Here is a 14921-nt window from a genome sequence, read left to right on the forward strand (position 1 = left end):
AAAGTTTCAGTGGGTTTTTAAGCCAGTTACTGAAAACGTTAAAATGTGACATGTTTTGATTAGTCTGCAAAAATGATCAATTGACATAAGAGAAGATGGAAATATCTTAAAGATCAACAAAAACTTTTGCATGATTGATAGAAGGTATTGAAAAGTGCAAATAGTAATTTATTTAAGTCCAACAAATGATGTATTTTGTTAACTTTAATTCTTATATCTTTGTAATTATCCCCTTCTCAGCTATGGGAAGGAAATTACAATTAAGTACTGAAATAAATGGAACTTAGGACCTCACATTTCGATCACCGAATCACAAAATATTTATATTATTATTTTTAAAAAATACAATTTGGTTTCTTATTTTCATTATTATCATTGCTCTATTAAAAATGTTAAGCTTTTATGAGAGCAAAAAGATCTTTTATATAAGTAATAAATATTATCAAATGATTGTTAATGTTTGCAATTTTTAATTCATTTTTTGGGGTTTTATACTTTATAAGACTTATTAGTAAAATAGTAGGTATGTAATAAATATGCATATATTGGAGGGCTGTACTAAATTTCATTTTGATTGCTTTTTTTTGGCTGTTTTGTTGGAGTATGTGGTCAATGAAGTTTGGAGAACTCTCTTTACTGATCACTCATAATCTGGCAAGCTATTATTTACAGGATTAATTATTTGTTCGTAAAGTCTAAATGATCATTGTAAAAGATTATAAACCAGCACATAGTTTGTAATGTGGGAATTTTCTTTTCTTTTTTTTTTTGGAGACATGGTCTTGCTATGTTGCTCTGGCTGGTCTTGAACTCCTGGGCTCAAGTGATCCTCCTGCTTCAGCCTCCAGAGTAGCTGGGATTACAGGCGTGTGCTGAACATTTGTGTTTAAAGATTGAACTTTGATAAATGAAGTTCACCTTTAGACTAAATTCTGAAACAGTGGTTCTTAAAGTGTATAAATAGCATCAGCATTACCTGGGAACTTACTAGCAATGTAAATTCTCAGGCCATAATCCAGACCTACTGAACCAGAAATGCTGATTAACAAGCTTTCCAGGTGATTCTAATGCTCACTCAAATCTGAGAACTACAAATTTAGTTGATTCAGACTCATGGATCATTTGTATTTGTTTCTTTCTACTTCATAATATATCTGAGACAGTTTCCTTATTGTATGTCTCAGTTTTAGCCCAGAGTTTTTTCATTTCTATCTTAGATTTTTTTTTCTTTTCCCCTCCTCTTCTCTCCCCTTCTTATTGTGAAAAAAATGTTATTTAGTGTTATTTTCACAAATAAATAATGCATTGGTTCTAAAAACTTGGGTGCACCAGCTAATGGGAAAAATAGCTTATGTTTAAAGGATATATTTTTAAACATTTTCAAACTAATTTTGTTAACTACTGTATTAGTTCGTCCTCACATTGCTATAAAGAACTACCTGAGACTGGGTAGTTTATAAAAAAGAGAAGTGTCATTGACTCACAGTTCTGCAGGCTTAACAGGAAGCATGTTTGGGAGGCCTCAGGAAACTTACAATTATAGCAGAAGGTGGACAGGAAGCAAGCACATCTTACCATGGCAGAACAGGAGGGAGGGAGGGAGGGAGGGAGGGAGAGAGAGATAGAGAGATAGAGAGAAAAGGGAAGTGCCACTTCCCTTTTAAACCATCAGATCTTGTGAGAACTCACTCACTATCACAAGAACAGCAAGAGGGAAACTACCACCATGATCTAATCACCTCCCACCAGGCCCCTCCTTCAATACTGGGGATTATAATTCAACATGAGATTTGGGTGGGGACACAGAGCCAAACTACTTCTAGTTACACTTGAATATGCATATAATTAATTTCCTGTCTATACTCTTTTGATTTCAACTTTCATAATCTCAAAATAGTTTTCTGCCAATGAAGATTTCAAAACAGACATTTCAAAGTATGCATCACCTAAACTCAACAATTGTTTACAAAGCAATAAATTTGCTTTATTTCTCTTTCTACACACATATGTGTGCACATGCACACATTTTTATTTGTTGAACTCTTTGAAAGTAAACTGTATACATCAGACCCTTCACCTCTAAATACTCTTAAAAATATGGATTAAAGTAGCCCTTAATGGGACTAATACAGTATTGTTTTGAAATGACAATTTGTAACAAATGTTCAACCATTGATTAAAGACTCTTAAATATTTTCAAAGTTCTATTATAAATATCTTCGTGAGGAAAAGTTATAGAACACCAAGTTACGATGGTATAAACGTGTGAATGTTTCAGCCTTTCTTAAACTAAAAGTTTCTCATCTGAACTACAAAATATAGTGGATGATTTGAGTGACTATTTTCTCAATTTTTCTAGGAATAGTACGTAACTAGTGCCAATTCAGACGAGAGAAGTTAATTCATTATATACAATGGAAGTCTTGGGGTGTTAGGGCTTAATTCTCTCTGGGGAGCCCAGAGAGATATATGCATATATCTTTTAAGACCTTGCATATATAGCAATGTCTTAAAAGGATTTTCCTTTGACTGGCTTGTGATGTTTATCCAAACAACATTTTTTTTTTCTTTTTTTTTTTTTTTAGATTACAGGTCCACCAGGTTGTGGAAAAACTCAGTTTTGTATAATGATGAGCATTTTAGCTACATTACCCACCAACATGGGAGGATTAGAAGGAGCTGTGGTGTACATTGACACAGAGTCAGCATTTAGTGCTGAAAGGTATGAGATTTTATTTTCCATTATAATGTTTTACTTTTATATACAGCATGAAACATTTACACATAGGTTAACATTTCCCCCCACTTTTTTAAGAACAGAGAATGCTGTTTTAAATAAAATTTTCTTTTAAAATTGACACAGGAAAGTTTCTTTTTGTCTTTTGTATTCCTTTCTTATTAATATAAGTTGGGATCTTGGATAAATTGTGTTTTGCAGAAAGTTGGTAAGAAATAAGTTGAAAAAATAGGGAGGAATTTAAGTAGAAAATGAGAGAAAGGGTACACTGAAAAGAAAAACAGTGGGTTAGCTGCTTTGTAAGGACGGATGTTTCTCAATTTACGATGGGACGCCAATCATGAAATCCAGATACCATTTCTTAATAAAAGGAGTGGCCTGTAATCCCAGCACTTTGGGAGGCCGAGGCGGGTGGATCACGAGGTCAAGAGATCGAGACCATCCTGGTCAACATGGTGAAACCCCGTCTCTACTAATACAAAAAATTAGCTGGGCACGGTGGCGCGTGCCTGTAATCCCAGCTACTCAGGAGGCTGAGGCAGGAGAATTGCCTGAACACAGGAGGCGGAGATTGCGGTGAGCCGAGATCGCGCCATTGCGCTCCAGCCTGGGTATCAAGAGCGAAACTCCGTCTCAAAAAAAAAAAAAATAAATAAGGGTTCTTCCTTGGGAGAAATGGCTAACTCAATTCTGGAGTAGGGAATTTTAAAGTTGAGTGTGAAACATAATAGTAGATAGCAAGGAAGCTACAAAGACTATTCGGGAGGTGTCCAACAGACTCAGAAGAGGCTCCCACTGGCCAAAGATGGAACAAGTTGTGCATCAATATGAATAATAATATCAGTGGATTAAAGCATGAAATAATTAAATAAGTCCATAATGACATTAAGAGATGAAAAGGAACCAAATACCACAAAGATATTTATAATAGGACTTTGATTATCATTGGAGGGTCCTGAAGAAGTACCTCATTATTGTGAAAATGGGCAAAAAAAGAAGTCAAGTATCTATTTTTCTGTTTCTATATGAAATATATTACTGAGTAATAACTTTTTTTTTTTTTGAGATGGAGTTTTGCTTTTGTTGCCCAGGTTGGAGTGCAGTGGTGTGATCTTGGCTCACTGCAACCTCTGATTCCTGGATTCAAGTGATTCTCGTGCCTCAGCCTCCGAGTGACTTCCAAGCATGTGCCACCATGCCTGGCGAATTTTTGTAGTTTTAGTAGAGGCAGGGTTTCACCATGTTGGCCAGGCTGTCTCGAACTCCTGACCTCAGATGATCCACCTGCCTTGACCTCCCAAAGTGCTGTGTTTACAGGTGGGAGCCACTGCGCCTGGCCTAAATTGGTCTTTTTATAAATGTACCTCAGTAGTAAATGAAGAAGGAATGATAGAATATCACCAAATTACAAACTCTAACAATCTAATGGATCTAGGCATTGAACATCACAAAAAGACGATGAGTCATTGGGGTACCTTCTGATGGAAGAATAATCAAATTTGAACATGATCAAGACTTCAGATCCAGCCACCATTTTACAACATAGTTAGAGAAGAGAGGAACACATCAAACTACTCTAGAAAATGAAATTAGCAGCCGGGCACAGTGGCTCACGCCTGTAATCCCAGCACTTTGGGAGGCCGAGGCAGGTGGATCACGAGGTCAAGAGATTGAGACCATCCTGGTCAACATGGTGAAACCCCATCTCTACTAAAAATACAAAAAATTAGCTGGGCATGGTGGTGCGTGCCTGTAATCCCAGCTACTCAGGAGGCTGAGGCAGGAGAATTGCTTGAACCCAGGAGGAGGAGGTTGCGGTGAGCCGAGATTGCGCCATTACACTCCAGCCTGGATAACTTAAAGAGCGAAACTCTGTCTCAAAAAAAAAAAGAAAATGAAATTAGCAAAATCCAAACTGGGAAATAAGAGAACAAACAACTTGGTTTCTCTAACAAATAAACTGTAAGATTAAAAAAGATTGAAAGGGGAACCTTTGGATTAAAACAGATTTAAAAACCTTATTGATCAATTGCAAAGTGATGAACTTATTTGGATCTTGACTTAAATAAATGGTTAAAAAAAAAAACAGAAGGATAAACATTGAGACCACTGGAAATTTGAACATGAAAATATATTTGAGATTAAAGCCGGTAAAGACAGTGGTTCACTCAAGTTGTACAAGTACTCTTTAAAAAGCCAATGATTAGCCTTCAAATAATAAGCCAAGTAGGTATTAAATAGCCAGTTATGTCATAAATAGTGTAAATAGCTCTTACAAAAGTCCTGGGGAATTTGGGTAAAGAATTCAAAGATTAAGATTATTTTTATAACAGCAGTCAGTGCACTGTAATGGATTTCTGCTTTCTTTGCACCACATAGAAAACTAAGTTTAGGATGTCTTCTTAAGGAGTAAACCACTGCATGATTTTTTGTTATCAGCATTACAATTCAGAGCAGCGTAAAAACCATATCAATGATTTGGGTAATATCAGTATACATACAGTAGCAGAAGACTAGCAGGTGACTTGTCTGCATTTTTCAAATGAATTTGTGGAGAATCTTGTGTTTTTTTTGTCTTTTTATAGGGCCTTAATTATTTACTTTTTGAATTCTCCGTATTTATTTATTTCTCCTTCATAACTTTTTCTGCCTATGTGCATGTTGGTATTTACATCAGAGGCAGGTTGGAAAATTAAGAGGTAAGATTTTAGCTCCTTTGTTGGAATTATGTTGCATAATTCACAAGGAGCTCTTATGAAGGTCATTTAAGAATAGGGATTGAACTTTATATTGTATTTGGTTTTTTATTCCATTCTCCACAAGGCTTAAAATGAGTGATCATCTGGCTCCCACATGGAATAGATTTTGAGGTCTGGTGATAGGGCCAGGTAGAATAAAAAGTATGAGTGCTCTTTGGTATATATTGCCAGACTCGGCATTCTTACACTACCTTCTAGTTTGTCATGGTGGGTCATGAATGGAGTGGCCCTGTAGTGTCTGATCACATTTCATCCATTCTGTTACAGGGCAGCTAATCCCTATTTGGAATTGTCAGAGAAGATTGGTCAATTGGTTAGGAAAGCTTACTGCTGCAGATAACTGACTATCCAAAGAACAATAACTTAAACAAAAAGAAGTTTATTTCTCTCATATAACATGACCTGAGTAGGTGGTTGCTGGCACTGGTTCACCTGCTTAGTGATGACAGAGAGACCTAGGGCTGGTACATTTTCAGACATTGGATCCGTTCTGTGCTCAAGTCAGTGGGAAGGAGAAGGGTTAACTATATCTTTTATTAGGAAAGTGTACTTTTATTCAGACTATCTTCCCCCTCTCATCTGTGGATTTCCTTTTTCTTGCCTGTAATCCTCCTGCAGATTTCTCACTGAGCCACCCCTACATGTAAAAAGAGGCTGGGAAACTGAGGGGAGAAGATCATCATAGCAATCATTATGAGTTGTTTGGGCCTGGTTAATATTGCTGCCTGAATAAAACTGGGGCTCTCATAGCAAGGAAGAAGTGGAAATAGATATTGGATTGGTAATTAACAGTTTCTGTTTCAGCCCCAGCTGTTTCTGGACTTAGTGAAGAAGTAAGGCAGGGTAATATGAGACTCAAAAAGGACTATGTTGTAGGTCTGCATGTTTTAGCAAGGTCTCCACTTTGTGCTTACAAAGCCAGCCGTCTAGTCAGCACAAAGAGAGAGCATTTAAAGGATTAATATGAGGAAGGATTAAAGGACTCACATATAGAGAATTTAGGGTAAGTGAGAAAAAGTAGAAAATAATTTCTTCCTGTAAATATGTAGGTATCTTTTTACTAAGAAGGAGAGAGAAAACAAGGAAGGAATAAATAGAAACTACTTAAGTTTAAAATGTATTAAAGAAAACAAGAAAATCCTGCAGATGATATACTTAAAAGCACTTTGGAAAGGTTAGTTCTGTTTTTAGAAGCAATGCACTAACTAGTTTCATGTCTTTTAGACAATAGTAATCTAAAATAGTTGTTAATCATGCTTGGTCATCATAGACTGCAGTGTATCTCCAGACTGTTTAACAATTAGAATGGGTTTGTCCAACCCACAACCCATGGGCCTCATGCAGCCCAGGATGGCTTTGAATGTGGCCCAACAAATTCGTAAACTTTCTTAAAACATTATGAGATTTTTGCAATTTTTTAAAAGATCATCAGCTATCGTTAGTTTTAGTGTATTTTATATGTGGCCCTAGAAAATTCTTCTGCTGCTGCTGTGGCCCAAGGAAGTCAAAAGTCTCCTGAATTAGGTGATTGTATAGTCTGGCACTAACCAGACTGAGTTAGAGGGACTGCTCTGGGGAGAGGGGAATGCTATTCAGGCAGGGATCTGGATCCTCTTCTGATTGATCCAGAAAAGGTCTGCTGTTTTGTTTGTTTGTTTTGTTTTACCTTCTTAAGATCTGATATAACCTTAGGCACCATATGCTTGTATATACTTTGAGAATATAGATGAATAGATTAAGTCAGTGACCCACTCCCATATTCTAGTCTACGAAAATTTTGGCAATCATGAGAATTCCAGTATACATGAACTGAATTAATTTATTGTCCATATTAGAGACAGTTACCAAAAGATGGAACTGTGCATTAAAAATAAAAAATGAAGGTAATATGGATGGCAAATAGTAATAGAGATATTAAAATAAGGTGTTTTTTTAGACATAAAATGGATAAAGGAAAATAAATTTGAGTCTTAGAACTGCAAATTGAAGGGGATCAATAAGTATGTGAGAAAGACTGAGGGATCTAGGGAAGTAAGAGAGAGAGCCAGGACTCTGGAAGGTGGAGACCTGAGTAGATAGGATATAGGACTGGAATTTTAGGAGAGAGAAGTGGGTATTCCTGAGTTGTAATGAAATCAGAAAAGCTTTGAAAATTGGGAAGACAATTAGTCCAGCAAGGGAGGAAGACATTGATCAAATAATCACTGAAATGTGAAATTGTAAATATTATAGCAAAGTATACAAAGGAGAAGTACCTGTATTGGTACTGTGTGGGAGCAGTGGCTAAGCTTAGATCTGAAGGAGCTGCTGTATTTGGTATGCATATCACCTCTCAGGGTGCCAGGTTCCCCACAGATAGTTCTGTTTAATACCTAACAAACTACAGTCATGCGCCACATAACAACATTTCAGTCAAGGATGGACTGCATATAAGATGGTGGTTGCATAAGATGATACCATAATTTTTCTGTATCTTTTTAAAGTTTAGATATAAAGATATTTATCACTGTGTTACAATTGGTATACCATAGAGGCTAATTTGTAGGCAATTGTTAACACTTAGGCTATATGGTATAGCCTATTGCTCCTAGGCTACAAATCTGTACAGAGTGTTAATATACAGATTTGTAGCCTATGTGTGTAGTAGGCTATACTATCTAGGTTTGTAGAAGTAAACTTTATGATGTTCACACAACAGTGAAATTGCCTAATGACACATTTCTCAGTACATATCCCTGTTATTATGCACCATACAGCTGTGTTTAGAGTGTCATTCTTTCTGCATTTGTATATAAAACTGGAGGCATTGCAGGCGGTGGTAGTGGCCAGCCATGACTCAGGCTGATTCTGAAGGTAATACCAGTGTGGTCTTAAGGCCATTGACATAATTGCTTGTTGGTATAAATTTGGAATCTTTGACCCAGAAAGAAACAGTAGGGGAGATAAATTCCTTCTAAATCATTTTTTTGAGATGGTTTCGTGGCACTGGGTAGGTTTTCCTCAGTTCAGTTCCAGCAGCCTTACCATTTGTGAATCTAGGTGAATTAGTGGGGAGGGAAATCCTGAAAAGTTTCTAGGATAGAAAGTAGAATTAGTCATAAGTACTTATTACTATAACAAAGCTTTGGAATATTCTGGAATCTGTAAGGGGAATTAATAGATTCATATCATTATATTTAGTAATACATATTGAATGAATAAACAGGGAAAGAGTACATATGTACAAGAAGCTTTGAGAAGCCATAAGCCTACATTTTAGCACATTTATGAGGCTATATTTTAACTAGGATTTTGGAAAACTTTTTACATTAAGCACATGTTTTATTTCAAGTTGACATGTGGTCACTAATGAAATGCTTTTATTTTTCCTTTTATATAAGAGCTGTGAAGTCACAGAGGGAACTAATGATTTTGAACAGGGTTTTTGCTTCTTAATTGACATATGCCTTTTGATTCTGGAACTGATCAGGAAAGAAGTCCATCTGTATTCATAAGCAGTTAACTCTTTCCAGAATTGGAATCTTTAAAGTGCATTGTAGCTATCAAGTCCAAATTAAGGCATAGATAGTCACTTGCAAGGTGAGACTTGATGGCAAAACTAAAGTGTGCTCTGGAACTTCTTTTTCTTTTAAAAAAGGAGCACTTCTTACCATTTTCTAAGGGGTTCTACCACAGTAAATCCTTTGATTGTAGGATTGATTGCATTATTTGTCTATCAGAAATGAGTGGTTCTGGGTAGTGGGACACTGAGAGTGGATGTACAGTTATTGATTATAGTAGGCTAAGTTAGATAATATAGAAGGGGAAATTGGGAAGTCATGGTGTTTGACCTCAGACATCTACACTAGCAATTGATATGCAAATGATTTATCCAGGGAGGAAGGACATTTTAGAAATAAAGCTCTTAATAGGCTTTCAGGTATATTGTTTTGGGGTTTGATGGACTAAGAGTATAAAGGTAGCTTTTTTTTGACAGCATAGCCCTTTACAATGGTACTACCTCCATTTTATAAATTAATAGTTCTCAGTTGTGGGAGGATGGCAGGCAGTTTCCCCTTTAGTAGGTACTTTGGGAATTTGTAGGGGGGGGTGCAAGAATAAATTTTTTTTTAACAGTAATAAATAGATATGGTCTAGGGATGCTAGCCATTCTGTAATGTAAGGGTCATTAAGACTGACAGTGCTATAAATAATATTTTATTAATTAGAACATATTGCAGCATGATATAATTGACATTCATCTCAGTTGATACATGCAGCAGCATTGCCAGGTGAGAGATGGGGTATTATGATCTTCATTTTAGAAATAAGGAAAATGGGACTCAGAAACCATGTGATTTGCCCACAATCATATGGCTAGTAAGATAGCTGAGAGATAAACTCACATCCTCTTCCCACTGAACTGTGGTTGAAAAAAATGATTTGACTCCAAGAAAAGATCCAAGTTGTGTTTTCAATAATACCTGTTTGACGTTAGGGCTTTCTATCTATGAGTCTGTCTTTACCCCATTTCCCATTGGGCTTCTAGTCTTTTTGTTCTCGATTTGCAGATGTTTTTTATGTGTCTTCTAGATATTAATTGTTTATCAGTTTTATGCATTGAAAATACCTCCTCCCGCTCTGTTATCTGTCATCTTTATAGTGTCCTTTGTTGAACAGAAATTTGTAATTGTAATTAAAACAATTTTTATTAGTGACGGTGTCTCACTCAGGCTGGAGTGAAGTGGCACAATCATAGCTCACTGCTACCTTAACTTACTGGGCTCAAGGGATCCTCTTGCCTCAGCCTCCCAAATAGCTGGGTCTATAGGCATGTGCCACCACACCTGGCTAATTTTTAAGCTTTTTTTTGTAGAGCCAGGGTCTTACCGTCTTGCCCAAGCTAGTCTCGAACTCCTGGGCTCAAGCAGCACTCCTACTTCCACCTCCCAAAGTGCTTGGATTCCAAGCATAAGCCACCGTGCCTGGTCAGAAATTTGTAAATTTGAACTTGTTGCCTTATGGTATTGGTTTTCAGATCTTAATTAACTAGTTTTCCCCTCACATTTGTTATCAAAGATATTGTCTTACAGTTTTTTCCTAATATAGTTACAGTTTTATCTTTTATATCAGTATCTTTATCAGAAACCCATTAAAGATATGTTTTAAATTTTTGTATAAACTGTCACATTCACCTCTAGAAATATTGTACGTAATTGTATCCCAACTAACAGTACTTTGAGAGCGTTCATCAACACTGTTTTTAGTTTCTTTAATTTTTGTCACACTTATGGGAAAAAGTGACATCTCATTGTTTTAACTGTTGTAGGCCAACATCTTTTCATGTATTCATTGTCCATTGATATTTCTTTGGCAAATTACCTAGACATACACTTTGCCCACTTTTTCATATTGATATGTATACTCTGTGCATTATGGACATTAATGCTTATATGATTTTTTTCCTAGGCTATAATTTATCTTTTAACTTTGGTTATGCTATCTTTTGTTATCTATGATTTTTTTGGTAGCTGACCTTTTGGATTTTCCTTTATGGCTATAGTTCTTAGAGTTTTAATTTTTAGGGCCCTTAAACTCTAGTTTAGGTGGATTATATCAATTGATATTTATCATATTAGAAATTTAAACTGGAAAATTTAAAGAATATTTAGCTATTATCTATTATACAGTAAATTCATTATATGGTGTGTGGTTTTTTTTTTTTTTTTACTTTTTAAAAAATTATTCTTTAAGTTCTGGGGTACATGTGCAGAATGTGCAGGTTTGTTACATAGGTATATACTTGCTATGGTGGTTTGCTGCATCCATCACCCCATTATCTACATTAGGTATTTCTCCTAATGCTATCTCTCCCTTTGCTTCCCACCCCTCAGCAGGTCCTGGAGTGTGATGTTCCCTTCCCTGTGTCCATGTGTTCTCATTGTTCAACACCCACTTATGAGTGAGAACATGTGGTGTTTGGTTTTCTGTTCTTGTGTCAGCTTGCTGAGAATGATGGTTTCCAGATTCATCCATGTCCCTGAAAAGAACATGAACTCATTCTTTTTTATGGCTGCATAGTATTCCATAGTGTATATATGCCACATTTCTTTATCCAATCTATCATTGATGGGCATTTGGGTTGGTTCCAAGTCTTTGCTATTGTGAACAGTGCCACGATAAACATACCTGTGCATGTGTCTTTATAATAGAATGATTTATAATCCTTTGGGTATATACACAATAATGAGATTGCTGGGTCAAATGGTATTTCTATTTCTAGATCCTTGAGGAATTGCCACACTGTCTTCCACAATGGTTGAACTAATTTACACTTCCACCAACAATGTAAAAGCATTCCTATTTATCCACATCCTCCGTACCCATCTGTTGTCTCCTGATTTTTTAATGATCGCCATTCTAACTGGCCTGAAGTGGTATCACAACGTGGTTTTGAATTGCATTTCTCGAATGACCAGTGATAATGAGCATTTTTTCATATGTTTGTTGGTTGCATAAATGTCTTCTTTTGAGAAGTGTCTGTTCATATCCTTTGCCTCATTTTTGGTGGGTTTTTTTTTTTTTTCATGTAAATTTAAGTTCTTTGTAGATTCTGGATATTAACCCTTTGTCAGATGAGTAGATTACAAAAATTTTTTCCCATTCTGTTGGTTGCCAGTTCACTCTAATGATAGTTTCTTTTCCTGTGCAGAAGCTCTTCAGTTTAATTAGATCCCATTTGTGAATTTTGGCTTTCATTGCCATTGCTTTTGGTGTTTTAGTCATGAAGTCCTTGCCCATGCCTATGTCCTAAATGGTATTGCCTAGGTTTTCTTCTAGGGTTTTATGGTGTTAGGTCTTACATTTAAATCTTTAATCCATCTGGAGTTAATTTTTGTGTAAAGTGTAAGGAAAGGATCCAGTTTCAGCTTTCTGCATATGGCTAGCTGGTTTTACCAACACCATTTATTAAATAGGGAATCCTTTCCCCATTGCTTGTTTTTGTCAGGTTTGTCAAAGACCAGATGGTTGTAGATGTGCGGGGTTATTTCTGAGGCCTCTGTTCTGTTCCATGGTCTGTATCTCTGTTTTGGTACCAGTACCATGCTCTTTTGATTACTATAGCCTTGTAGTATAGTTTGAAGTCAGGTAACATGATGCTTCCAGCCTTGTTTTTTTTGCTTAGGATTGTCTTGGCTGCGTGGGCTCTTTTTTGGTTCCATATGAAGTTTAAAGTGGTTTTTTCCAATTCTGTGAAGAAAGTCAATGGTAGCTTGATGGGGATAGCATTGTATCTATAAATTACTTTGGGCAGTATGGCCATTTTCACAATATTGATTGATTGTACTGAATAGGCAATTACAACACAATAATATTTGTGTATCTAAACAAAGGAAAGGTATAGTAAAAATATACTATATAAGTTTTTGAGACCAACGTTGTGTAAGTGATGCATCATTGACTGAAATTTGTTATGCAGTGCATGACTGTGCTCTTTATTCTGAAACTTATTTAGCTCCACTACTAAAGTAAAATCCTTCTGAGAATTCTTTCCAATGCCCAGTGTAGTATGAGTTTTCTTTATTCTTCACTCTTGTGTAAACCCGAACTATTCCCACCCTTGTGTGAACACTAGGAATTGTTTAGTCTAATACTTTCTGGTGGTTCTTTCCTCAACCTCAGATAGTTTCCCTTCACACATTTTTGTGTGTTCAGATTAGTTCTCAAGCAGACCTCTCTGCAGATCTCTGCAGTCCTCACTCTGCACACCTGCTTCCTCTCTGGTTCTCTGCCCTGTAAGTTCTAGCCACCTTAGCTTTCCCAAACTCTGATCCTCATCTCCTCAACTCAGGTTGTCTACCAGCCTCTATTTGCTTTCCCTTTCTCGTGCTGCAGCCTGGAAACTGCCTCTTGAGTAAGCTGAGGTGATTGTAGGTTCACTGTGTTTGTTTCCTTTCTCTCAAGGATCACAATCTCGAGCTTTCTATCATTCAGTATCTGAAAACTGTTATTTCTTGTATTCTATCTGATTTTCTATTTATTGTTTCAGTGCAATTCCTGTACCAGTTAATCCTTTGTGGGCAGAATTGGAAATCCCTTCTTTCATTCTTTCTTGAGTTCACTTTATCCAGGCTTTAATTCCCAGCTCTATAATGCAACTGATTTAAAAAATTTTATCCAACCCAATAGTAGCATTTGAAAGAGTTGATCACTCCCTTTTTCTTGAAAAGCTTTCTTCACTTGACTTCTTTTTTTTGTTTTTTAGACGGAGTCTCTCCTAACTCTGTCACCCAGGCTAGAGTACAGTGGTGCTATCATGGCTTACTAAAGATTTGACCTTGCAGGCTCAAGCAATCCTCCCACCTCAGCCTCTCGAGTAGCCGGGACCACAGGCACATGCCACCATGCCCAGCTAATTTTTTAATTTTTACTACAGACAAGGTCTTGGTATGTTGCTCTGGTTGGTCTCAAACTTCTGGGCTCAAGCAGTCCTCCTGCCTTGGCCTCCCAAAGTGTTGGGGTTACAGGTATGAGCCACCATGCCTAGTCCACTTGGCTTCTTGGAACCATTCTCTCTTGATTTTACACCTACTTCTTGGTCACCTCCTCCTCTCAGTCCCGTTTGCTGGATCCTCCTCATCAATTTAACTTCTAGGCTTTGGGGAATCCCAGAACTCAGTCCTAGGCCCTTTTTTCTTACATATCTGTACTCAATCCCTGATATCTTCTAGTCTTATGATCTTTAAAATCTTCTGTAGGCTGTAACTCTTGGATTGATATCTGAATTCTGAGCTTTCCCATGAACTTCAGATTCATATTCATTTGTGTAAAGATGTGGAACTTGGATAGGCTTACATACATGAATTTCCTGATACATCCAAAACTGCATTCTTGATTCCCCTATGAAGGAAATAAAACATGCAAATAGCACCAATAACCAAAACTTTTATCTGAATCTTGTCTTTTCGGCTTCAATAAAATTGTCATTCCATTCTTCTAGATGCTCATCCAATTAGTCAAGAAATTCTTTTTTTTTATTTGAGATGGAGCCTTACTCTGTTACTCAGGCGGGAATGCAGTGGCATGATCTTGGCTCACTGCAACCTTTGTCTCCCAGATTCAAATGATTCTCTTGCCTCAGACTCCTGAGTAGCTGGGATTACAGTCACATGCCACCACACCCTGCTAATTTTTGTATTTTTAGTGGAGACAGGGTTTCGCCATGTTGGCCAGACTGGTCTCCAACTCCTCACCTCAGGTGATCCACCCACTTTGGCCTCTCAGAGTGCTGGGATTATGGGAGTGAGCCATCCTGCCTGGCCAAGAAATTATTTTAGCTTCTCTTTTGAACTATATCTTGAGTCCAGTTACTTCTTATCACTTGAGCTGTTACTTCCCTGGGTCACGTCACTGCCAGCTCTTATCTGGTCTATTGTGCTAGCTGA

The 14921-nt window shown here is 36.9% G+C and overlaps 1 protein-coding gene across 11 annotated transcripts in view; it reads left to right on the top strand.

Moving 5' to 3' along the window:
* The window catches only part of RAD51B (RAD51 paralog B), a 769161-nt gene that overhangs the window by 36265 nt on the left and 717975 nt on the right, over positions 1 to 14921 (top strand). For all 11 annotated transcript variants that reach the window (XR_001105026.2, XR_010342068.1, XM_021675056.2 and 8 more), the window contains exon 5: positions 2586 to 2722. Coding sequence is in view for 9 of the 11 variants with exons in the window: in XM_021675056.2 (XP_021530731.1) it covers positions 2586 to 2722 (137 nt within the window). In the remaining 2 variants the exon portion in view is untranslated. The remainder of the gene's footprint in view (positions 1 to 2585; positions 2723 to 14921) is intronic.

Source organism: Aotus nancymaae, unplaced genomic scaffold (assembly GCF_030222135.1).
Source record: "Aotus nancymaae isolate 86718 unplaced genomic scaffold, 86718_ANA_hifiasm-v0.15.2.pri h1tg000011l, whole genome shotgun sequence".
In the NCBI taxonomy this organism is placed as follows: Eukaryota; Metazoa; Chordata; class Mammalia; order Primates; family Aotidae; genus Aotus; species Aotus nancymaae.